At 50.5% G+C, this 23947-nt stretch overlaps 1 protein-coding gene across 1 annotated transcript; it reads right to left on the bottom strand.

Moving 5' to 3' along the window:
• Positions 1–3283: 3283 nt before the first annotated feature.
• LOC144163935 (uncharacterized) lies at positions 3284–21921 on the bottom strand. The gene is made up of 6 exons (XM_077694587.1): positions 21911–21921; positions 21051–21291; positions 16766–16794; positions 14347–14405; positions 6746–6929; positions 3284–3374 (listed from the first exon to the last, which is right to left on the bottom strand). The coding sequence occupies exons 1-6, from the start codon at positions 21919–21921 to the stop codon at positions 3284–3286; spliced, it is 615 nt and encodes a 204-aa protein (XP_077550713.1).
• Positions 21922–23947: the final 2026 nt, after the last annotated feature.

Here is a 23947-nt window from a genome sequence, read left to right as displayed (position 1 = left end):
CTGAAACTACCGCCTTTGTAAAGAGAAAATAAATTGGGTTCATGTGGGACTTGAACCCAGGTCGCCAAAGCGGCAGCAAAATCCTTAACCAACCAGGCACCCTGGCAGAGTGGAACAATTACCGTGATGAGCGCAATATGGCGGGTGCACGTGGCGCCAGCACGTTTGTAAAAAGATGGACGCACACAGGGAGCCCTGACTGCGGGGGAGCTGAACCGTGAAGTGCATAGTCTGCTTGCCAGGCTGGCACGTGCACCTGTCGCGGGAGTACATGCATCTCCTCACGGCTACTGGTCACCGGCTCATACCAGCAGGAAAATACATGCACTCACCAGACGAAAGTTCATTGCCTACTGATTCCTTGACTGGAAAGAAAGCTGTGGATATTATCATCAACCCGGGGAGTGAATTTTCAATTCATGCAGTTATCGACGAGTACTGAACTAGATCCCTCTCGAAAGACCTCGGGCAAAACACAACACTCCGGTCTTGATCCCAGAAACCATATGTCTCCAAAGGGGGCGTTCAAGAAAGAGCGAAAACCCCTTTCGAAATAATTAATATGAACATATTGATTGGCCACAAGAACCAACCAATCCTACACATGTCCCCACCTGCGGTCACATGACCCAACGCTCTCTCTCATGCACTCAGTACGTTTCCTGTGCAGCTTATTGCAACCGACAAGCAAATACAAGACATCTGCCACCTAAAGTGACTGACCGTGCGGAGTGGTCGAATCATTACGGTGGTGCCTGCTCAAAGCCAAAGCTGAACGCTTAGAGCGGTCTTCGCGCGGCTAACATTTTACAGTGTACTTGCCTTGCCACCCCGCATTTGTACGCGCGCACTCGCCGGCACAATGAGGGAGACTTGGCTAATCCCCTCCCAGACTGCCACCAGACTACACTTCAACCCCAGGCGAGTGTTCCCGCGGCGAATGACCCATCAATGAACAGCACCGACGCCGGCTTCGCAAATTCTCAACAACTACGCCGCGCGCCTTTTTGACACTAAGAGACGGCATCCTTTCGCTTCCCGTTAGCTTGTCCACCTTGATGACGAACGACTGAGCCACTTCCCAAAATCGGCAAGCGCACTGTCCGATAGGGAACCCCGCGCCGGGGCTGTTTTAACTGCTGTGCACCCATCCGCCGTTCACTGAGACTGCCCGGCATACCAACGCAACAGAGGTACTCACGCTAATCACCCCGTCTTTTGCCACACAAAAGGAAGGAACACAAAGCATGCACCCGGCGACCCCCAACTTCGCGTCCCTGCGGTTGCATGAAAGGAGCGGAGCATGACAGCTACAAGCGGTGGCGACACCGATACATGAGCCACCGGCAGCTTTCATTAATTACATGAGGAGCCCGAACTTAACAGAGGGGGAAATGGAATACATGATGCACTCTAAAAAAGGCACCCGTACCATACCGTGAAACCGTTCTGCTGTTTTTTTTTGCTATGGTTATAAATGCGTCGAACTGATCAGAATAACGGAATGGTATACTACAACTGCCTGTGTATGCGGGCAATTAAGCAACAATACATCAACCGACGTCGGTTCTGAAAGCATGTACGCGCTCACTTTAACAAATTTTGATGCGATCCTTCAGACATTTGCTTAGATTTTTAGACTCCCATATGTCCCACCCCTTTCTTCCATCAGCTTCTCTAGCCGTGAGCGAAGTGCAGGATATATAAGTAAAATGATAAAAAGTGGCCCAAACGGAACACAGGCAGTCAGACAGCGCCACCCCGGAGCGCACTTGCGGCGCAGAGTATGGCAGCAGCAGACAACGCCTGCAACAGGGTGTTCTTGCAGACGTTAAGCGAGCCTCCATGGGCACTCACGCTCGCGTGGTGCGAGGAGGAGGATGAAATGAGGGTGAACCTTGGCGTGGGCGAAAATGCCATGTTTTGATTTGCTACAACTCTACTACGTAACACTCAACACTAACGAAATTCTTGAAGGAGGTGATTACCGGGACATTGGTTTACCTGAAAATGCGAACACCCAATGTATCGGCAAAACATCTTTCAGGGCCTCTTTAACGATCGCCAGGTGGTCTCAGCACTATGGCACGTCTCACAGCCCAGGCGAAGCTTCGGTGCGTTATACGGATTGATTGATTGTAGGGTTTAATGCGCCGTCGCAACGCAGGCTCGGGATTAATTTTGACCACCTGGGGATCTTTAACGGGCGCCGAAATGTCGTGCACACGGGCGTTTCGCTTTTCGCCTCCATCAGAAAAGCGGCCGCGGCGGCCGGGAATCGAACCCGCGACCTCGTGCTCAGCAGCGCAACGCCTTAGCCACTGAGCCACCGCGGCGGGTCGGTGCATTAAACTCCCCAGTCCCTCACTGGAAGTTCCAATGGTGCAGTTCCCAACTGAGACGGAAATTCACAGAGGATCACCTAAGGTTACCAGTCAGGGCCCGGTCAATTGGACATAAGTGAAGGTGAAGAAGCGAGACCGCACTTACTTCCTCTGTACACTCCCCTACCTGCCGCCTTGAACGATGCCTACAAAAAGCGCTGAAGCAGCAGAAGAAGGTCTGATGACACACGGGTGCTCAGCATTCCAGAGACATCTGCAAACCTATCCCCAAGCATGGCCTCTCTCTCACTGGGCCCTGGACGGGCTGGCGTGTCCCCTTCCCAATAAAGACAGTGCTCCTCAAGACTGCACAAGCAACAGCTTTGTTTCTCGGCTCTCCAACAGGCAAAGCGAAACAACGCCCTCATTCAACGGGGAACACAGGGGTGAGCAGAAGAGAGATTAAGCGAAACACTGATTTTCGCTTTAATGTGCAAATCTGTCACCCCCAGACACCACTTTGGGAGTAGGCTAAACAGTAAGTACATCACTCAGTGACTTGCGTGCGATGCCTGCACTGGTAACAATGGTGCAGCCAGCAATGCCAAAACGGCAGAAACGCGTGTGCGATGCCGCACCTCTTCTGGGCGGTGCACCGGTAAGGGGGTGTGAAGCGCTGCTCCGAGAAAGCTGCGCCCTCATCACAGCGCCCGCAACGCTACGACCCCGCGCTTAAACTGCCAGTCGGGCCGGGGCACATTACACCCGCTGCACACAAGACCAATCCTTGCACCAGGGCTGGCTGCTGCACCGTGCCTGTCTAGCTGCTATCTGAGCCCCAACCCTCGCCCCCAGTTCCCTCGACAAACGCCCCCGTCGGAGCAGTCGGCTTCCGTCTTGCCACACACAGTACTGCCGCGAGAATTTTCAGGCACGTAGAAAAGGGTACTGGACACTCCTCAGCACTTGTCCGGCTGGTCGGCTTCCAGGCTGGCCACGGCTGCGGCCAGATGCCCTTCCAACGCCTCCAGGAATGCATCCGCAAAAGTCCTGCGAGGAAGGTCGACAGTCTTGCATCATCAACACAGCCGGCCCCTGAAGGCATTCCAATGGCAAACTGCCTGCATAGGTTTCCCGCACGCTCGCCTTCAAGCACGCCCTCTGTACGCCACTCTTGCACTCTGCCACATTAAAGGGACCCTGCAACACTCTTTGTGCTGTGCAAGTAAACCTGCGTGACGTTTAGATTACACTGCCAGAAATACCTGAGCCAAATATTACACGCGCACGCGAAGCGGTAACTGCGCAAATCGCTGTGAAAGACACGGAATAACCAACCGCGCTCTCTTCGATTCTCCTCATTATGCACCCCTGGCATGGGCCTAAACGACATCACTTTGGCCATGGCTGTCCCATTGGCTGTCGCTGGTCAACTTTGCGGCTCAGTTCTCGCATTTCCTGTGACGATCCGCCGGTGTCGGCGCTGTGTACCAACCACTTCTAAACCTGCACCTGCACGCAGTTTTGGCGTTTATTTTGTGTTTTGAGTGCACGTGGAGTTTGAGTTATGAACTCAATACGTCCCTTTCAGCCAGACCACTCGACAACAAACGTTTGTTGCTTCAAAAATGACCTACCAGCCCGAGTGCGCGCTTGCGAGCAGGCAGCCATGCTTCTTTGTTCTGGCACCAGACCGGAAACGGACCCCTCTACGTGGCGGAGAAAAGGAGAAAACTCTCCGGCAAGTGATGTATCGAAGGCCGCCAAACAGAACGGCACGAGACGGCCCCCTCTCCGAAAGAGAGCCCGCAGCTTTCGTCCCGTTGTCCGCGGTCGAGTTGAGAGGGAACAATTATGCGCGGTTTCTCATTGTGCCTAGTTCCGGTGATAGTGAACGGATTTTCATAATTCCTGAGGGAGGAGATTTCTGGGACAATAGACTTTACCCCAAAATACGTTCTGAGTAGTCGATGGTAAGTGTTGCAGGGTCCCTTTAAGGCTGGGAGTGTCTTCAGAAAAAGCACGAAAATTTTAGAAAAACTGAGCCCAATAGTGAGTTCCAACAAATTTGCCGCATTCGCTGCTACCGGGGTCAACTCGGCTTGACCGCAACTTTCGCCGTACAGTGGTAGTGCAAATTAAAAATTAAGATTTCGGATTCCACCAAAGGTACAGCTTGGCTGTGAGTGTGCTGTTGCGGAGGGCAGCGGATTAACTTTGACCACCTGGGGATCTTTAACTTGGACTGAAATTTTTCGCCTCCGCCCGAATATCGATGAGGCATCGAACCCACATCCTTCAGCTCGGCAGCATCCCGCCTTTAGTGGTAACACGTCACAGTTCTGCTGCAACACTGCAAGTCGGTACTCTGCTTCGAAAACAGTGTTTAGAGCCAAGTCGTTCAGCAAAAACGATAAGATACGGGCACACTACCACGAGACCGAAACTGTGCCCCAAGCAGGTACCAGTACCATCCGTCACAAGCCACAACCAAAGTTCTGGACCTCGTTGAGTGTGCGAGCTGTGCAAGCAGATATGTGGTCCCAAATGATAGCGGATTTGCTTGCAGAAATTGTGATGTGGCAACATGGCAGTTTGGTTGCCTAAATACCCGACGCCATGGTTGCCCCCACTTAAATTCAAACGATGTTCATTTTACAAAAAACACTGCACCTAGTTCCGACCAGACAGAGTTCCCTATCACAAAAAGCTGCTCGAATTGCTTTTTTATTCCAGGTGAAATGTTGCCGTTCGAAAAAGCACGTTAGTGCCAGAGACAGGCGCGCTCTTACATGCTGGAAAAGCAGTACCTGCGCACGCCACTTGCACATCCCCAATTAAGTTAAAGGACGCCTAATTTTTGCAGCTACGTGAACAGCTAGCACAACTCATTCCAGTGAACTGCAACCCCAAGCACGCCTCCCACACCACCTTCAGGGCTGGCCACAGTCACAGGGACTATGAACTGGTTGAAGCACCTTTGAGCAGCCCATCCATTGGTGGTTGTAAGGTGGTGGCAACTGCAGCAACAGGCTCGTGGGTAAGCCTGCGTGGCAGCTGGAGCCAGGTACGAAACACTGCCACTCCGTGAAATTCCGGAATGTGTGCCCAAAGAGCGCCCTCCACCACGTTGCTCTTCCACTCCCCACCACACACGCTGGCCCCAAACTGTGCAACATCAACTGGAACACTGCTAAGACAACAAGCCACTGGATGGGCACACTTTGTGACATTCCACACAGTAAGCCAAGCTCAGTCTGTTTCCTAACCCAGCTCGAGCTTCACGACAGAAACATGGAGCGTAGAATTAGCAGTTTGAAAATGAAAAGATCTGCAGGCCAGTTTCTGGTGGCCACCGAGACCTGTGAAGCAAAAAAAAGACTAATCTTTCCTCTCTTCCAAATTTTCTGGCAGCTCAAATTGAAACCCCTGCAGAGCTGGCCTGTACACAGCAAGCACTAGCAATGGCCTCGGCTGGGAAAGGCGCATACATGATGTGCCTTGCACACGGGTTGGCCCCGACTGGAAGACAGCTGACAGTAAAGCAACATCACTCCTCACCAAGCTATCCGCTGTACTTCAAGTGACCCACACTTTTTTCACAATGGCGACAGCACTGTCGAGCAGCCTTCTATTGCAGCCTGCTCTTCACATACAAGGCCAATAACGCACACGCCTATGCCCCAATTTAGGGAAGAAAGGCTCGCTTTTGATTCGTGCAAGGCCTTAATCTTGGGCACACTCCTTGCAGTAATCCTGTCCGTGCAGAACTCAGGGGTTCAAAGCCAATCAGGGTGTGCTGAAGGAGAACATGGGATTCGTCTCCAACGACACACGCAGGCAAGCACAGCGGCACATCCATGGGCGAAAGTCCTAATGACCCTTCAATTGGCAGGCTGACTAGAACGGCTAACACTGAAACGACAACACAAAGCCCTGAAGTGACACTCTGTTCCAAGATGGGGACTAACAGTGTACTTCCAGTGCAATGCAGAATGTCAAATACGCGCGATGACATGCCCTGCCTCGGGCCTAAACCAGCCTGAAAGGCACCAAACCACTTTTACTTACGGAAGTAACGTGCAGGATTGAGCGGAGAGGACACTACGGTGGAACAAAATCCGGCATTCTCCGGCATTGGCTTCTGAAGCCAAACAGTAAAGCTCTCGTAGCAGCTGTGCCAAGGAAACAAAGGAGTGTTCCTGGGTACGCAGCAGATGGCGCTGTGTACACAAGGAAAATGCCGGGCTCGTCGCACCCCATGACGGAATGAAACCTGGGAACTCTGGGAACGCCACCACTTGTTCTGGCTAGCATCACTAAGGCTAGCCCCACGCCCCCTTTGTTCATGCTGCAAGGAGAGAATTATCGAAACCGGGTCAAAACGAAGCAGCCGTTCATGTAAAACGCTGTGTGGTTGCCTCAGCACACGAAAAACAATCCCAGGGCCGAAACCGGTTCCGCGAGAACCACTCCTTCCCAGCGGCCAATGGTGCGAGAGCAGAAGCAGCGCCCACCTGCACTTTCGGAGCCGGCCCAACAGCGCCCGTGCCCTGGACAGCTTCTGCTCCAGCTGCTCGCACAGCAGACGCAGCAGGTCCCACTCTGCACGAGGGAAGAAGAAGGGAGGGGGCAGTCTGGGCCGCCTTGCTCCTCCCGCAGCAAACCACCCTCCCTCCGGGGGACACCACCACATGCAGACGCAAGTGTTCGCTGCTGCAACCAGTAACGGTGCTTCCCGATGACGACTGCTGTCCTTGATGGTGCAGAGCCAACAGAGGGCAGAGGGCAGCACGAAAAGTATCGCTGTAAAGATTTGGTTTGATTTGATTGTAGGGTTTAACGCGCCGACGACACGCAGGCGATGATGCGCGCCGTAGTGGAGGGCTCCGGATTAATTTTGACCACCTGGGGATCTTTAACGTGCGCCGAAATCTCGTACACACGGGCGTTTTTGCTTTTCGCCTCCATCAGAAAAGCGGCCGCCGCGGCCGGGAATCGAACCCGCGACCTCGTGCTCAGCAGCGCAACGCCTTAGCCACTGAGCCACCGCGGCGGGTCTATCGCTGTAAAGAGAGAGTAGTACTGTGAAGTGTAACTGAAACGTGGCCTGTTAAGTAAAAGAGAGACGATTTAAAAAAAAACAAATAAATGCGCCGATATACAAGGCCAGGGTAATGCGCTAGTGAATATGCGCGATGCGGAATGAGCTTTAAAATCTTAATTTCCGAGAAACACTTAAAAATGCACTTTTAAGAGCAATTGCGGAATCGCCTTGTAAAAAGAATGATAGGTGGAGTGGAATACCAAGGGTGGAACAGGGTACATGTGTTTGGGAGTATATTTGGAATAGCCACAAAGGCCGTTTGGCAGTGCGCTGGCACAGCTGGCGGTGCTAGCCCCCTTCCAATTCAGTTTAATCTGTTCTACCGTGCTCTGGAACCTACTCTGAACCAGGAAAGCAGTCCTTGTACTACTTACTGAAATCTACAATATTCGGAGTTATCAGATCCCGAAGGATCAGACTCGAAGGCCTCGCTTTGTGCCTAGTAGGCGGCAGTGTTAAGGGGGGACACGGCTCAGGGTGTCTAGCAAATTGCCTAATTCAATTTCCCTGACTTTTCCATGTTTTCCATGACCATTTTAAACAAAATAATCTGACCTATACAACCAGCGCCATTCTGTGGAAATGGCCCGTGAAGCATGTAAAAAGCGTAGAGAAAACACATTCTATAATAGGGAAAAACACATTTGTTGCAAGTGCCCGAATTCTCAAAATGCACTTTGATTAACTTCAGTTTGTTTGTTCAGTTTGAGGATTGCTTGCCTTCAGTTACGGCTTCAGAGAGTTTATTTCATCTTGCGGGATAGAAGCTTCAAGTTGCGCTTCGGCGAGCACCTTTTGCTTTTTTTCTTGATTGTCCTGGCTCGAGATGCAACGTGAACTGCATGGTGTGTTTTTTGCACGCGATTCGGGAACGTTGGCGTTGCGCGTGCGATTTTTTGAGCCCGCGTCGACGATTCGCGCGCGCGACAGCTGCTGCCTCGCTCAGAAAATGACGCGCGTCGCGCGCGGCAGTGGGAGGAGCCCGACGACTTGCGCCAATGGGGAGACGCGCGCCTCATGGCGGCAGTTTCGAAGCTCTCGAGACAGCCACCTGGCTCCGCCAGAGATGTTTAGGCTTACCACACTGGCAGGTATTGCATGGGTGCTTTCACTAGCGGCGCGGATGATGCTTTGTAACACCGTTTTCGCCCACATTATAAGCTCCTTTACCTCACAAGCAACTTAGTGCGTGCCTTGTGCGGCATTTTAGAGAGCGCTTAGAAGCGGTCGTTCGAGCTCCCGTCACCACTTCGCGGTTGAAGCCGCCGCCATGTTGCCGCCTCCGGCACCACAGCGCGCAGCGTGCGGGTGGTTCCGCGGCAGCGTCAGCGCGCCTGAGACGCACGCGGCGCGTTTTCGCTAGCGGAAAACGCTCCATGCGGTTCCCGGTAAACCATGTCATGTTCCTTTTTGATTATGTAATTCTGGCTCCTGATGTCATAAGAATTTCTTTCAAGATTAGCTTCCAGAAAGCGCTGCCGTTTAAAATTAGCTGAAAAAAAAAGCACTTTGTGCGTGCGATTTGGGCACCAACTACATCATCCCTCTGCGCAAGTGCACCCAGCAACCTAAGCCAGCTGCGATCTGCGTGAGCCGCACGGCGAGTTTCTGCACGCGGTTCGTGCGCGGTATTTTCACGGCCGCGTCGACGATTTCGTGTCTGCGGTGGCTCCTTTCCTGCACAAGCAAGTGCATTTGTGCCTTGAGTAGCATTTTAATGAGCGGTTAGACACGGCCGCTCGATGGAAATTAGGTCCGGCCTGCCCATTCACGCGCCGCCAATGGGCAGGCGCGTGACAGCGGAGTTGTCAGTTGCCGCCGCAACTTTCGGCGGGGGCGCCACACATCGGTGACGGCTCTCGCGGCCCTCGCTTCGGGGCGCCTACGGAATATCGACGATCACCGTTCCTTTAAACGTCGTTCACTCGCGTTCGAACACACGTATCTGGAAAATAATAACACCATAATTTACGGCAAAGATATGTCTTCAATGTCGAAGAATTTCATCTGTTTGATGGCGGTAATTCTTGCTCGCAGTTTAAAAATACGAGTGCGATGCTTCGGCTCCCGCAACCCAGTTCCCGCGATGTTCTGGAATATGACTGTTCAGCCTGTTACAATGCTAATTCGGTGTAAACACAGCAGCGCGTTTGTGCTGGAAAATAAAACTCCATTACTGCTGCCATTCACCACGCTAATTGAAGGACAATTTTAAAGCGGCCGTGTTTTAACCTTGCCAAACACAGGCTCAGCAGCCCCAGGGCTGTCTCATGCTTGAATTCAGGCACGGTAATTTAACTACGAACCAAATGCCCCCAAATGCTGAAAAATTTTAGAAGGTCACAATTATTAGTAAACCGGATATTTACTCGTTTAACAGGGACGTAAAATGCTTAGATACGCTGCGCACGATGCGCTGCCGTACGTAGATGCGCTGCTTTGCCTGAGAGAAACAGCTGTGTACTATCGGTAATGTCTTTGTGATTTGCTTTCTTCTTTCCGTATTTCGTTTGAATTGTGGTTTGATTTCGCACGTGCGGTCGAGTTTCCCGTATGTGTGAAATTTGATGTGTGAAGTCTGATAGGCCGCTTAGGTGGATGTTAATACATTTAATAAGAACTGCTTGTCAGTGAGAACTTGTGTACTTTTGCGCATTCTATGTTGTATAGCATTTACGCTGCTTGTCATTTTTCATTATGAACAGAGCGGGCTTAGCTCAGCTTCCTGTTTTAATAATCTGTACATGTTAACTTCAGGAGGAAGCAATCGGAATTAACGCGGGCAAGCAACACAATTAGAAGGATTAATGCGGCTTGCAGCATTGCGCGTCGGCGACGGGCGAGGGCATGGGAGCGAAATTTACGGATGCCGGTTGTACTCGCGGTGGGGTTCCACGTATCGGCGCAGACTCCGGTTTGGGCGCGAAGAGCAGCAGCGGCGGGAATGTTGAAGCTCTCGTGAGCGCTTTCAGCTTTTCGTTTCGCAGCATTCCGCGCACTGCGTGTGTGATATAGCGTACTAGTGTGGTCCTGGTTATGAAATGCCCAAAACTGCTGCGTGCCGTGCTGCAAGTTGAATTCCTCGAAAATCCCGGGCGTCTGCTACCACGAGTTCCCACCAAAGAGCGACTCCGAGACGCCTGGCTGCACATTTCACGTCAAGGGATCAACAAGGATAGCCAACGGAAGCCAAGCTCCAGATCGGTCGTTTGCTCGCTGCACTTCAAAGAGGATGACTACACGGTGGGATTGAAGCGCAAGTTGTTGCTGCCAACAGCTGTGTCGACAAGATTTCCGTCGTACTCAACGTACGTGCAGCCGGGAAGCCCGAAAAGGAGGAGCGCGCTTGTTCGGCCGCTGCTCGAGGCGTGTGCGTTGGTATCTCAAGTACACAATCAAGGGCAAGTGAGCACAATGGTTGCAGAAAATGAAATGATTGAACGTTCAATTCTGGACCTAACTATTAATGAAGGAAGAGGTCAACCGCACTCACCGAAAGAGGCAGACCCAATCCTGCACGCTCTCACGGACATGCAATCATGCGGCCAACGTAATTTTGAGACTCGAGAATGGCAGACTTCGTTCGATCTGACAGGCGTTTTTCGATAACACCATGAGAAATGCCCGCCGCCTTAAAATGAAAAAAAAAAAAACAGACTAAAAGAAAAACTACAAAAACTCCAAAAACGCTGCGACAAATTTCGCGAACAAGTGAACAAGTTCGAGGAGGATCGCGCTGTACAGGCAGTTCGACAAAGCGGACAAATTTGTAAGCTCCCTTCAAACACCATATTCCCACACCTCGTAGACGGTCCGCTGGTGTGGTGCGCCAGCAACAGGACCCGTACCACTGTCATGAGCTGAGCAAAATGTTCTTGAAAAAGCTATTGAGGCTGCTTCTTGCCACCTGGGCTGGCGACGTTAACAGCTCTTTGGAGAATATACTGAAGCTTTTGCGAAAACATTTCTCGCCAAAAGTCTTGAAAAGCTGATTGTCGGTGAGCCATAGGCGAAGAAGACTTGCATATTTTCTGACAAACCCAATATATCTCCCTTTAAATGTTGTATTAAATTTACCTTTGATGTCCCAGCGATTTATTACGGTTTAATTTACCTCCCAACTGTATATTCTGTTGTGCAACTAGTGTAAATCAAAGAACGACTGCCGCAGGTTTACAGCATTTCAACTGCATCCTGTACTCATTTCCGTGTTTTGGTTCCCATGTAAATAGTGTTCTTGTTGGAATAAATCAGTTCATAGTTGCACTCGCTCCGTCCACTTCATTCGTTTGTCCTCCATAATTTTGTGTACCCTGCAACCTAACCCGCAGTCTAACAATATTTCCGAAGCAAATGGACCAATGGACCCTAAATGGTATTAAGATTTTTCTAGTTCTCTTTGAAAACGCAGTTAAAGCAAGGTGTGAAAATATCCACTCGCATTTGTCAAACGCGCATTGGGAAGGGCGTGTACGACACAGCATGAAACGTTTATGTAATTTTTACGTACGCGCAAGTTGTAAGCTGTTTTGTAATAAACAAATGCGGTTGATCAGACTAGCTTGCCACGCCAAATATTATTTCTGAAAGCCTTGGGAAAGTCTCTAGAAAGAAATCCGCCTATTGCGCTCGATGTTAGCAATGCGTCACCTGCTAACGTCGCATGCGGCTCGCTAAAATGAAAACAAATGTAGCGCTGTGCCTACTTCTGAAATGCTGGTTAGTCCGTGACGCCTATATTGTGAGTTTCCGCCTGACGTATCACCGCATATTACTATAAATTATAAAGATCCTGACTTCGGCCGTCGGTGCAGTCATGAACAACTTAAGCCGCATTGAATCCGTCACCGCGGCCGGCAGCCGCCGCTCTTCTTTAACCGATGATTAGCGCCATGACTGACGCTGCGGCGGAAAGGGAAACTAACGCCTTCACCGGTGGAGAAGCGCGTTCGGCAGGCCGGACCTAGTTTCCATCGAGCCGATTCGAGCGGCCGTGGGTTAGAAGCGGTCGTTGGAGCTACCGCACTACTCCGCGGCCGGTGCTGCCGCAATGCTGCCGGTGCCTGCCGCTCGGCACGCACCGTGCGGGTGGTTACCGTGGCGACGTCGGCGCGCCTCGGGCGCGCGGCGCGTTTTCGCTTGCAGAAAAACCAGAAAACATTTCATGCGGTTCACGCTTTCGTCGCGCCCGAACGTGTTGCGTTCGGTGACTTTTTGGGGGCCTCCAACACTGGTTTCCCATATTCTAAAACTCTGTGGGCAGGCCCCGAAGTGGTTTTCCCTGGCTGGTACTATTTGATTGAAAAATTCCCTAACAATTCCCTGACTTTTCCCTGTTTTCCCGGTCGCTAGACACCCTGAGACTCTTAAAACAATTTTTTAATTTTTAAGCAAACTCTGTGAAACTGGTCAGTCTTGCCTTTTTTCAACAGATTTCAAATATGCCATTTTTTTAGTTAGCCAATTGGTTACTAAGATAATTAGAGATAATTAGTCATTCTTGGAGGAACAATGGGCAAAGCAGTGTTGGTCATAAAACTGTAATCGTTGCATTTTCCTACACTATGAACCCTAATGAGTGCAATAAGAGAATCGGTTTTTTTTGGTGCATCGCTTGGAACTAATTTTGCAGCTCAATAAACTTTGGTGTTTGAAGTGGGCATTCAAAATGGTTCCTTCCCTTTGGTACCACTGAGGTTTAACGAGCTCCTCCTTAATGAGACAGAAACAGAAAATACGTACTTGTCTACTCTAACCTAAGGGGCCTTACTTCCAACCAGCGACCAAATTTCTCTGAAAATATGGTCGCATAGCTTTGGCTGCAGTGGACGTCAGGTGAGGGTCCACCGTGAGCGCAAATTGTGAGCTTCGAAAGACAATGGGTGCCCGCTTTATAAGTGCTGCACCATTCGTGTTCTATTTTAGCATTGTTTCAAAAACCTAAATCTCGTGGTTGGCCCGGGCAAGAAAATTGAAAATGTCCTTATAGTACGTTGAAGAATGGTCAGACATTTGAAAACTGAACATTGACCTTTAAGAATGGTCAGACATTTGAAAACTGAACATTGACCTTTTTCGCTAAAACCTCAATTTCTAAAAAAATAAGTTTTTGGGTTTTTCCAGATTAAATAGAAAACACTGCCTTCCAGGTATATATAGAGAAAAAGGGAAACATATGTCACGGGGGTGAGCATTTGGTTAGTAGACGTGTATTATTTAACTAGTGGACTAAAAAAAACAGTTTGTATAGTTTATCCAGCCTCCTGCCTCCCCCAGATTCGATTCCTGGGGAAACCCCTGGACGGCGCTGACAAACAATGCTGGCGCAACAGGGGTGGTTCGGTGCACGGTGACGTAGGCAAACAAGTCTGGCACTCAATGGCGCAAATGGGCACGGCCGTTTCGCCCCCGGAAAATGTTCTCTTCCAATTTGTGCGAAGTGCGAGTGCGTTACACCAAACACCCGAGCTTTTTAACGAAACAAAAGGCACTCAATCCTACAGACAGGTTCCCGAAGGAACACGCTGCTATGACAGTCACCCCGTACGTCCCCTCCACCAACGGGTGAGTCCCAGACCAAACCCGAGCTGTCAGCAGAGTGAGAGTCCGCTTCTGTTCACTGTAACGTTGTGGGTAAACGGCTGGAGTAACTGAGGGAGGCAGGCGTAATCGAAAGGGGTTCTTCGCAGATGTGCGGAAGACCGGGCCAGTCACAGCCTGGTGTTATTCATTTATTTGTTCACATCACCTGCAGCACCGGTTTGCAACCTTCCAGTATTGCAAGCAGTTTGGGAGGGACGGCCGCAACAAAGACACAGGCTGTCGGTACAATGGCACAGGCTGTCGGTACTAATCACAACAATGGGCCTGCTTTAGAGTCGGAAGGAGCTTAAAAAGAAGGGAAACATTTGGTACCTCGGTCATCCAGCCTGGCAATCAGCTCCTGCTTCACCTCCACACACTGGCTGAAGAACCTGGCAGGGGGGAGGGGGAAGGTGCAAGCACAGAAGCAGCATCACAAAACGAGCAACTCGGGGCTTGGAAGCCCACGGCCACTAAACCGGGGCGTAACCAATTGGAAGCCACAAATTCAGCGATGATTTGCTTTTCTTTGAACGTTCCCTAATGAAGCAACACCTGAAGGAATGAGCGGCAGTAGCCCACACATACGTCACCGCACCACCGTCCCACATCTTTTCTAAGTAACAGCTGCCCCTTCAATGCAGTCATTCATAACTCACACTTCTCAATGAAAATTAAAGATCCACTCTTGGACAACATGTTTTTCGAATTATGTGGCATAAGAACACACCAGTCTATTTCTGAGAATTTGGGAAGCAATAAAATGCACAATGTTACGACGAACACTCCACTCAAGATTGCATTGCTTTTGCACAGAGCTTAGCACAACGAAATGATGCCCATGACAGTAGTGGCAATACCCTTGACGCACATTTGATAAAAGAGTGGCCAAACAGAAAGGCAGACGCACCCACAACCCCGCACCAGATAATACGACTGAGGAAAAGTGTTTGAGTTGTAGCATAGCAGGATACCAGTGAATGTACATCACAGTATATAAGACGGCGGTAAGTTAGGTGCTCCTGTGTAACAGCTCTACCAGAGGCAGGCCCCCATAAGCGAATAGAGGCATTTGATAATGAAACGTCCCAGCACCTTGACAAAGCAAAGAGGAGAAAGAAATCACATGCATCCAAGCAAAAAGAAAAAAAAGGTTAACTTAAGTCGAACATAAAGAAAAGCTGCCATTGGCAGAAACAATCTGGTCCAAATGTAGCGCAGGCGTCAGCTGTGAAGACAAGTGGCGTTAATTCCCACCTTGCACTAACCCACGGTACTAATGGAGGCCAGCCGAAAGGAAGCTGCGACTTAAGACTGCCAAGATTGATTGATCATGGGGTTTAACGCGCCAACACTACACCCGGGCACGAGGCATGCCATAGTGGAGGGCTTTGGATTAGTTTTGACTCCCCGGGGGGTCTTCATTGTGCGGCAAAATCTCGAGCACACGGGTGTTTCCACTTGTTGCCTCGAAAACGATTGCCGAGTCATGATTCATGTTGGGGCCTCGCATGGTGCGTGCATCAAAAGCAGGAGGGGCGCCCACACGCACTTTCCACACTGGTCTCTGACAACTTCACCAGGTGGTTATTTCCATTCACGCAGGTTCCTGCTGTTCAAGGTTCAAGTGCAGTTCAAATGGGCGGCGCTCACCGACTGCTGTGGCACGTTCAAACGGTGGGTGGAACAAAGGGACAAACCCATACAAACCCACTGCAGAGATCCAATGGTCGGCCCCACACAAAACCCAAGCCACTCGTAACGTTAATTCCTGTGCATCAGAGAACTGGGCCTAGTGCGCAAAGCGCAAGTTCGAAAGGTCACGAAATGACTCATCAGCTCAGCCTGGTACCGGGGCAAGCACTGAGAACCGGCCAGGAACTACACCAGTGCAGGTCCTGAGTGACCACAGGGGCAACTTCCTGAGTTCTTTTCCTGCAACCAGGACTAGCACACCCATCATTTCTGGCGAGAAAAACCAAACATTGGAGCTTACAGGATGCAGGTCACTGATTCACCTGCCTGCCTCAAGCCAGAAGCAGCCCCTTTGCTTATGCCAGGCGGCTAGGGTGCATGGCACCTCCTGTTATTCATTTGCCTTGAACAGAGACAGCGAGGCCCGCACTGAAGACGACTCCCCAAACCATGTACACAAAGCTATGTAGAATTCCCCATTTCCGAATAGGAAGCTCCGAGGCATAGTAAAAGGTCTTTCTGATTCAGACACGTTCACATTTTTATTAGTAGCCGCATTTGCATGCGGCACTATGCCGTGGTGCTTTTGCAACAACACGGTGTAGCAGACTCAGCCCGTCGTCTACTTCAGTGGACAGAACATAGCTACGGAGCAGGGCGCTTCGGGGTACCATGCTCCAACACATATACCTGAAGCCAGGCAAATGCCTAACGTATGCAGATGTACGGAAGGAGGCAGTTTGACCCGCTTGAATATACCCATCACAATTTCAGGAGCCCTAGTTTTCAAAGGCGGAGACTAGCAGAAGTCATCACTGGAAACGCAAGCCCCAGCAGAAAGAACAGCCTCATCAGTTGCATTTCCCGCGTGCATGCAACATTAAATTTTTCACCTACTCGGAGCAAAATTCTCACTCGTCACCCCCCCCTTTTTAACTAAAATTGAAATGTGCAAAAACTGCCCATCATTGCACCAATTTTTCTCGGCTCATCAAATCCCCCACGGTGTTTTCATTTCCTCGACAGAAGGGCAGTCTGGAAATGCAGGATTACTCACCAGACCAGGTCGACCTCCCCGGCCTCGGTCTGCAAAGGAGTTTTGTTGTATAAACCTTCGATTAGAGCTGAGCACACTACAAAATACTGCCCTCAAAAGAAGTTGCAAATGAGTTATCCACTGCTCCCCATCTAGGAACACAGAACTTAAAGGGACCCCGAAAAGCTTTGTGAAGGTGGCAATCAAATGCATTCAGGTGGTAGAACACATAACGGGGGATTTTTGAGCCAAGTGTGAGCCCCATACGTTGTACAGATAATTTGTAGACAATTTTTGAAGATCGCCTTTCTCAACCGATGAGCGCGACGCCGCAGCGAGCCGACCGCGGGTGACGCAACGGCGACCGCGGGTGACGCAACGGCGATCGCTGCTGACGCAACGGCGAAGGCGCCCCCTGATTCGCCCAATCGCCGGCAAGGTCGGCCGCCGGCGGCGTCACTGCCATTGGCTTCCGGCTGCTCTTCCTCCTTCCTGCGCGATCCCGAGGCAAAGGCGGCAAAGACGGGTCCGCAGTGATTGACGCGAGCCTAGGCGGAGGAATGTAGCTAGATGCTTTGAAGGAGGCAGAGAGGGAGGAGGAGTCGATCGGCAAGTGGGGAGAGGTGCATTTAATTGCTTCTGGCGCAGCTAATACTGTATGTAGATCAATAATTCCAACGGCATTGCATCGCTATATTGGTGCTACGTGACAATACAGACCTTTTGTAACTTTTACAGAAGGCTTTTCTGGGTCCCTTTAAAGGGGTCCTGAAATACCTTCCGCCGATGCATCGATGTACATGTAACCAAATAAAGCAATGTATCAGCAATCTCCTCCCGCAAGAATTTTGTTAAAGCGATGAGTATTAGCTGAGAAATCGTAAATAAAAAACCGCGCATTATCGTCGCGCCGCGTTTCCGCCTCCTTTCAACTTACTCTCCGCTGTTGACGGTGCGAGAGCCTTCCCTCCCATGATGCTGCGCTCCTAAGCGGTGACGTACTTCCGCTGTTTGCGCTGCTCAGACTGCCGTCTGCTACAGGCGAGCTTTGTTGACACCATGAATCCCGCACTCCATTCAAGGCTGGAAAAGCGAACGAAAAATCTCGCCGCATGTGTGCGACGGCCTGGCCTTGTCCATTCGTGGTGTACGTTGCTGGAGTTGCTATTGGCAGCACGTGACTTTTTATCGGCGGCGAACTCGCAGCCGCACGGGGAGGATTGTGCGCTCGTTTCCTTTGATGCACCGACCCGGTTTATCCAAAAAGCGCCGTATCAGATGTGGCCCCGCTGGTGCCGGGCTTTATTTTGCGGCGGTGGTAATTCCTGCCGGCGGCATGTGAAAAAAGACATTTTAAACCGATACAGAACCCGTGCACAAAACGCTTCAATCATGTGACCAGTTCAGCTTGGGGCGACGCGTGGTGGAGAGCGGCAACGTTGGCAAAACATGCTCCGCTGCGGCTCTGAGCTTTCTAGCGCTGGAGCGAGTGCCATTTCTTTGAAAATCTCAAACATCGGTTGCCTTGGCAACAAGGCACAAACCACTCTAGAAGTCAGTTACGGTTCCGTGATCCCGGTTCAGCTCGGGGCCCTCCCTCGCGACATGTGGGTACTGCAGGCGTACCACTCACTCCCATTGAGAAGTGCGAGATGCGTTTTGCATTACAGGAGGCGATGGTGTGTGTGTGTGGACGCCTTTGTTTCCCGATTAAATGCGACGTTGTGCTTCTGCGGGCGGACAGTGCTTCCCATGGTCCGAAATATCTTTCTCGAGCGACGTACGACTCAACCTCGCATGCGGTATGTGCAGTGTGCGTGGCTAAAAGCCATCTCGGCTTGTGCGCCAAAGTGACTTCCTGTTCGTCCCCGTAAACCGCGCTCGAGGTGAGGGCCGAATTTACGATGGTCAGGAAGAGGCAACCCATCGTCTGTCAATCGCGGTTGAGACTTGCAACGCATGTTGTGACGTTGTGTCGGTTCGAAACGCATCTCTGGATTGTTTTCAAGTTGAATAAAATTTGTGCGTCAAACCTGGGCATTCGGCTCAGGGCGTTCTCTGCGATTGCACGAAAGAAGTACCACGGGGCTTCAACGCTTTCTTTATGGAACGTACTCAGGTAAGAGAATATCCATGTCGTGTTATGGCCATGTTGCATTTAATACAAATGGTTAAGCGTTTGTTTACACGTGTTTCGTTTGTCATAAAATGTCCAAGCACTCCGGCACTACGCTGGCAGATCAGCCGGCGAGCCGACGCTGAGCAGACGACTCATCTCTTTGCCGGAAGTGCGTGAAAAAGCCGCCCAATAGCAGGATGTCTAGCTCATGACGAACATCTGGGAATCGATGACGTAGACATGTGAAAATGGCGGCGTCCAAAAACACGAAGGGAAGGGTGAGAAAAAAGCGACAAACTTTGCAACAAAAGTGTGAGCTTTCCGCTGCGCGTAAAAGAGTACTACTTGGCACAGATGACGTTGAAGACCCAATCTAACGATTGCGCTAGCTCATTTAGTGTGCTCAAAACGCCTTTCAGGGCCCCTTTAAGACCACTGGTATGGGGGCACTCGACCGTATCACACAGAATAATAAACAGACAAAAAACTTCCCCATCAAAACCACCCCCGGCCTGTGCAGGAAACACCACAGTGAAGGTTTCTTTCTCACCTTCAAAAGAATGTGGACTCTTCAAAGATTCTAAAAGAGCTGCTTGATGCTAGTACAGCACTGCACTCTTGTACGAACACACTCAGCAGGTTGTGCATTGACTCTGAAACTTAAAAGTGCATTCCCGCTTGTACACTGCAGACACTGCATGCCATTTGCCACGTAGCAAGGTGGCTGCCACTTTTCGTCATTTTGCAACACTGCTACTAGTAAGGGTACTCTGTAAATAAACAAATAAATTCCTTCTGGACTGATGTTCTTTGTTGCAAGCTGCCCCTGAAAACCAGTCGGTTAATTCCGCAAGTACAGCCGGTCAACATCGCGATCCAACCAGAAGCTAAACGTTTGTTTACTTCTGGCACAGCTAGTGGTGGCCGGTCTCCATTACATCAGCAAGGCGAACTGCCGCGCACTTGAGTTCTGTAATGAGTGGGTTGAACATTTACGGTCGTTCAGGTCACCAAACCCACCGTGGGACTCAACGTTGTGCAGAAACGTCCTGCATTGTAGAAGCAAGCGATCTTTTTGGATAGCAACGTTGATGGCCGACGTCCGGCCTTTCGCATTCTGACGGTGCACATTTGATGGGATGAGGAAACGCAACTAGCTTCAACAGAGCCTGAACTTATGCACACATAAAATGAGGCAAGCTTTATGGGCAGTGATGCGAGCGATGCGGCGTGAAAATAAACTCATTTATGCCTGCAATGTGCTGTAGAGATTACCCCGCTTGATGTCATTTCTGGCCTTTCCTCCGAGAACGTGCAAAGCTAACCGCCCTGCTTCTGACCAGTAGCGTGCGTTCTCAGTGACTTCTAGCTGTTCTTGTCCTGTCAGTGTGACTTCTTTTTTTCTTTCTTCTTGGAGTGCAAACATTCGTCAGAAGCACAAATAAAGTTGTACAGAGGAGGGAACAACCCTGATACACGCAGTCGCATTATCGCTAAACTTGGCATCCAAGAGGACTTTATGCATTTCTTAGGACTGTGTTGTCTACTCCTATTCACACAGCGTCAACCTCAAGTAATACTTGCTCACAAAGCAAAACTGGCATCAGTCCCTCATTCCCTTTTAGTACAAAGTAGTTTAGCCTTACTTTCAAACACAATGTTAGCAACTCTTTCGGACTTCTATCAAGTGGTGGCAGCTGAACACAGAGCGATATTTTTTAGTGGCATTTACTTTTTGCAGTCATTATACAAGCACTTTTAACAAAGCCTTCATACATTTCACTTTGACTTTTTAAATAAAGTCTCCTGTCGAAAATCCACCCAAAATTAACATTTCACCGTCTCAGTCAAAGACAGAAAAGACATGTCCCCGCACCAGAACGTGTAAAATGCAGCCCAACCATGTTTGCACAGGGGAGACTTTACAGATCCACGTGCTGTATTTTCCGGCGCATAAGCTGCACTGTTGTACAGGCCCCACCGCCCCACAACGGGCCTTTCACAGAAAAGCTCAGTGGCCAGGTGTCAGCCTAGCAAGTCGCAGCCACCGCTAAGGAGCTCCCACCCCAATCATTGTGCAGACAAGCTCTATCTCTTGCAACTCCATAAAAGAGCCCCCTGACTAAGAGAGCCCGGGCACGTGCTTTGGCAAGAGGGTGATGTGACACGCGTCCTGTTACAACTCACCGTGGCCTGTGCCGCTTGGTCCACGTGGGACGCACAGTCCACGACGTGGTCCTCTTCCCCAATGCGTGCGGTGATCTTCCCCACTAGTTCCCTGACTTGGTGCAGCAGCTCAAAGTCGGCCTTGACTCTCTGGAACAACTGCGGGGGAGCGAAACAAACAACAAGATTTCTAAATTCCGCCAGAGAAATGTGTCTCCAGGGGCGACAGTTGTCGCCAGCAGGCAAAATTTCCTTACTTAACCTTGGAAAGTGCTACAGGCTCTGGCATAGCTGCACAAGTGTCACCAGAGTTACTCGATATGTACACCAGTCCCAAAACTCCCCACAAGCACCATGCATCAAAAACCGGTTCCCTGCGATGGGTCAAACAGGGGCCAGCACGGGGCAAGTTCTCCAGCCTGCCATCTGTGGACAGGAAGTTGACGTAGTACTCCACTGCTTGCGGCTACTGCCAAAAGGGAGAGACCATGAAAACAAGGGAGGGTGGGCATTCCCTAATTTGAAAAGCAAGCTTCATCTTATTAATCGGTGCCACTAAGTGAACGCCCACCAAGGTTCAGTTTTTGCCCCCAGTACCCTTCCCCTGAGCTTCGACGAAGTACGTGCGTGGCCCCTACCCTGGATCTGAAGCAGAGTTTCACAACTGCCCCATTCTAAAAAACTGTCACAGTCTCCAACACAATCACGTTCCAAGCCTCGTCGGTTTTGTGCTTTAAGCATCCAGTCTGACGACTGCGGGCACGCTATAATCAGCGATTTGCTAGATACTTGCAGAGAAGAAAACCAGCAGCTGGCTTCCCAGGATCATTTCGTGAAGGTCGAGAGAAATTCCATCCTGGAGGCAGCATCGCCACCCTCACAGCCGCTGCATGTTGGAATTTCTAAGCCTAACGACAGTTCACTGTGCACGTGCAGAGCATTCATCGATCGGTACCTCTGCTGCTCGGACAAAGCCTCCAAGAAATTCACTTGGCACCCTCGATTGCTGGCCCACTCTGCGGCAACAGAGCTGGCCTGAGTTGCAGCACTGAAAGTCCGGGGCTTCGTGCAACATTGTAAGAACTGGCTGCCTCTGACACTCTGGCAGTCAGTGTGGTCACGAAAGAAACAGTAGAACGGCTCTCATCTCTGCGACCTTCGACTTAGACGAGTTGAACTGGACCATAAAAAGGAATCACTGCACAGCAGCCTACAATAATCCTGTCAACCACCTCCCGGCGCAATTTTTCGTATACCTGTATCTACGCTTTCTTCGGGAAGATAGATCAGTTGCCAGTCAGCACTGTGTCCTGTATTCCTTGTCTGTGAGGTGTTCGTCCCAGTTCACGACAATTGCCTTGCGAAAGAAACAGTCCGTTGAAAACTATTTGCTCAGTTGAGCTTTCCCTTGGCCTCCCCCTCTAGGTGGATGGCGAGCAACCACAAGTGGGGCATACAAACAGGCCTGAGGGAAACACTGCCCAAAGGCGGCAAGCGTGCAACCGGAGTTGCCGTACTTCCGTTTCCACACACACCTTTATGGCCCTGCCACACAGCACGATGCCTCGGAAACACCCGCGAGGGGGGGGGGGGGCGTGAAGATGGAATGCAAACTATCAGAAGCCCTGCCTTGTCCCGATGACAATGATGCCAACTTCATCGCAGACTTCGAACAAGCAACCAGGAAATCAGGGCCGACAGAAGAAGCAGTGGTGACTTCCCACACACTCTCCGGCAATTTTCCTACTATGACGTCACAGGAATCCTGCTTGTGCGATTGGTGCCCACCAACACCGGGTTTCTTACAATACACACCAGGGAGGATTCTGGCGCAAGCGTCTGTGCGCTTGCACCGTGGCCGTCTGTGCCGTCGTGGGCCGCCATAACACCGTGCGCTCGGCTTAGTTTCATCGTTGGCTTGGATTGAAACATTTTAGTGGCCATTAATTCAAGTACAGTGCCACAGTAACGCAAAGCAGAGTGCGTAATTACACACACTAAAAGCTCGTTAATTCGAACTCTAAGGAGACCACACAACTGGTCGAATTAGGCGGAGTTCCAGTTAGCGGGCAGGCACTAGAATGAATGGAAATCGCGCCACACTGCGCGGGCAGTACACAAAAGCCACCTGTGGACGCATTATAGTGAATTAGGCGCTGCTACACGTTTGTGGCAGGTGATTTCATAAATAATGCTCATGAATAATAATGGCTTGCGCCGGAGCCCTAGTGCTAGTGGCGTGGCACCCTCTTTAGAACCGAAATAAGCTGTTGCAGGAGTGTAGTGTGCGCGCCACGCTGCTGTTTTTCGGTTTCGTTGTTTTGCATTTCCAGAAAATTTGGTTTGGTTTGGATCTGCAACACATTGCAATCACTCTGGGCTGACTTCTGCGAGGAGCGATGCAAACAAGGGAATCCGAGTTCAAAACAACCGTTCTGGATACCGAAGCGTTCGACTTATCGGGAGTTTTCCCCCACTGAAATAAACAGGGCTGAGCTGGGACCAGGGTGCGAGTTCGAATTAACCGGAAATTCGAATTAAAAGAGTTCGAATGAGCGAGCTTTTACTGTAATTATAGAACAAAACATGCTTTTTTAAAGCTAAAGAAAGAGTAAGCCAAGCGTATGCCTTTTAATGAAAGTCTGTCAGAACGGTTGTCGTGGCATATCAATCCATAGTGAAGAAAGCAAACCTATCAAAAATGCTTCAGAATCCAAATGTCATGCCAAGCCCAAGCCAGAAGCTGTTGTCTTCCCATAATCCTACATGACGACACGGATTCTTAGCCGCAGTTTCTTCTCTGGTACACTTACTAAGCAGCTGTATGGTTGCCGAGGGGCATGCTGTGACCGGCTGTGACATTGCAGAGAGTCCTCTAGTTCCGTTTGATCGTATCACTTGAACGCTAACAAGCAGTT

This window comes from Haemaphysalis longicornis, unplaced genomic scaffold (assembly GCF_048455015.1).
Source record: "Haemaphysalis longicornis isolate Haplotype H1 unplaced genomic scaffold, Haemaphysalis longicornis Haplotype H1 scaffold_13, whole genome shotgun sequence".
Classification (NCBI taxonomy): Eukaryota; Metazoa; Arthropoda; class Arachnida; order Ixodida; family Ixodidae; genus Haemaphysalis; species Haemaphysalis longicornis.
This window is presented reverse-complemented; position numbering and strand designations above follow the sequence as displayed.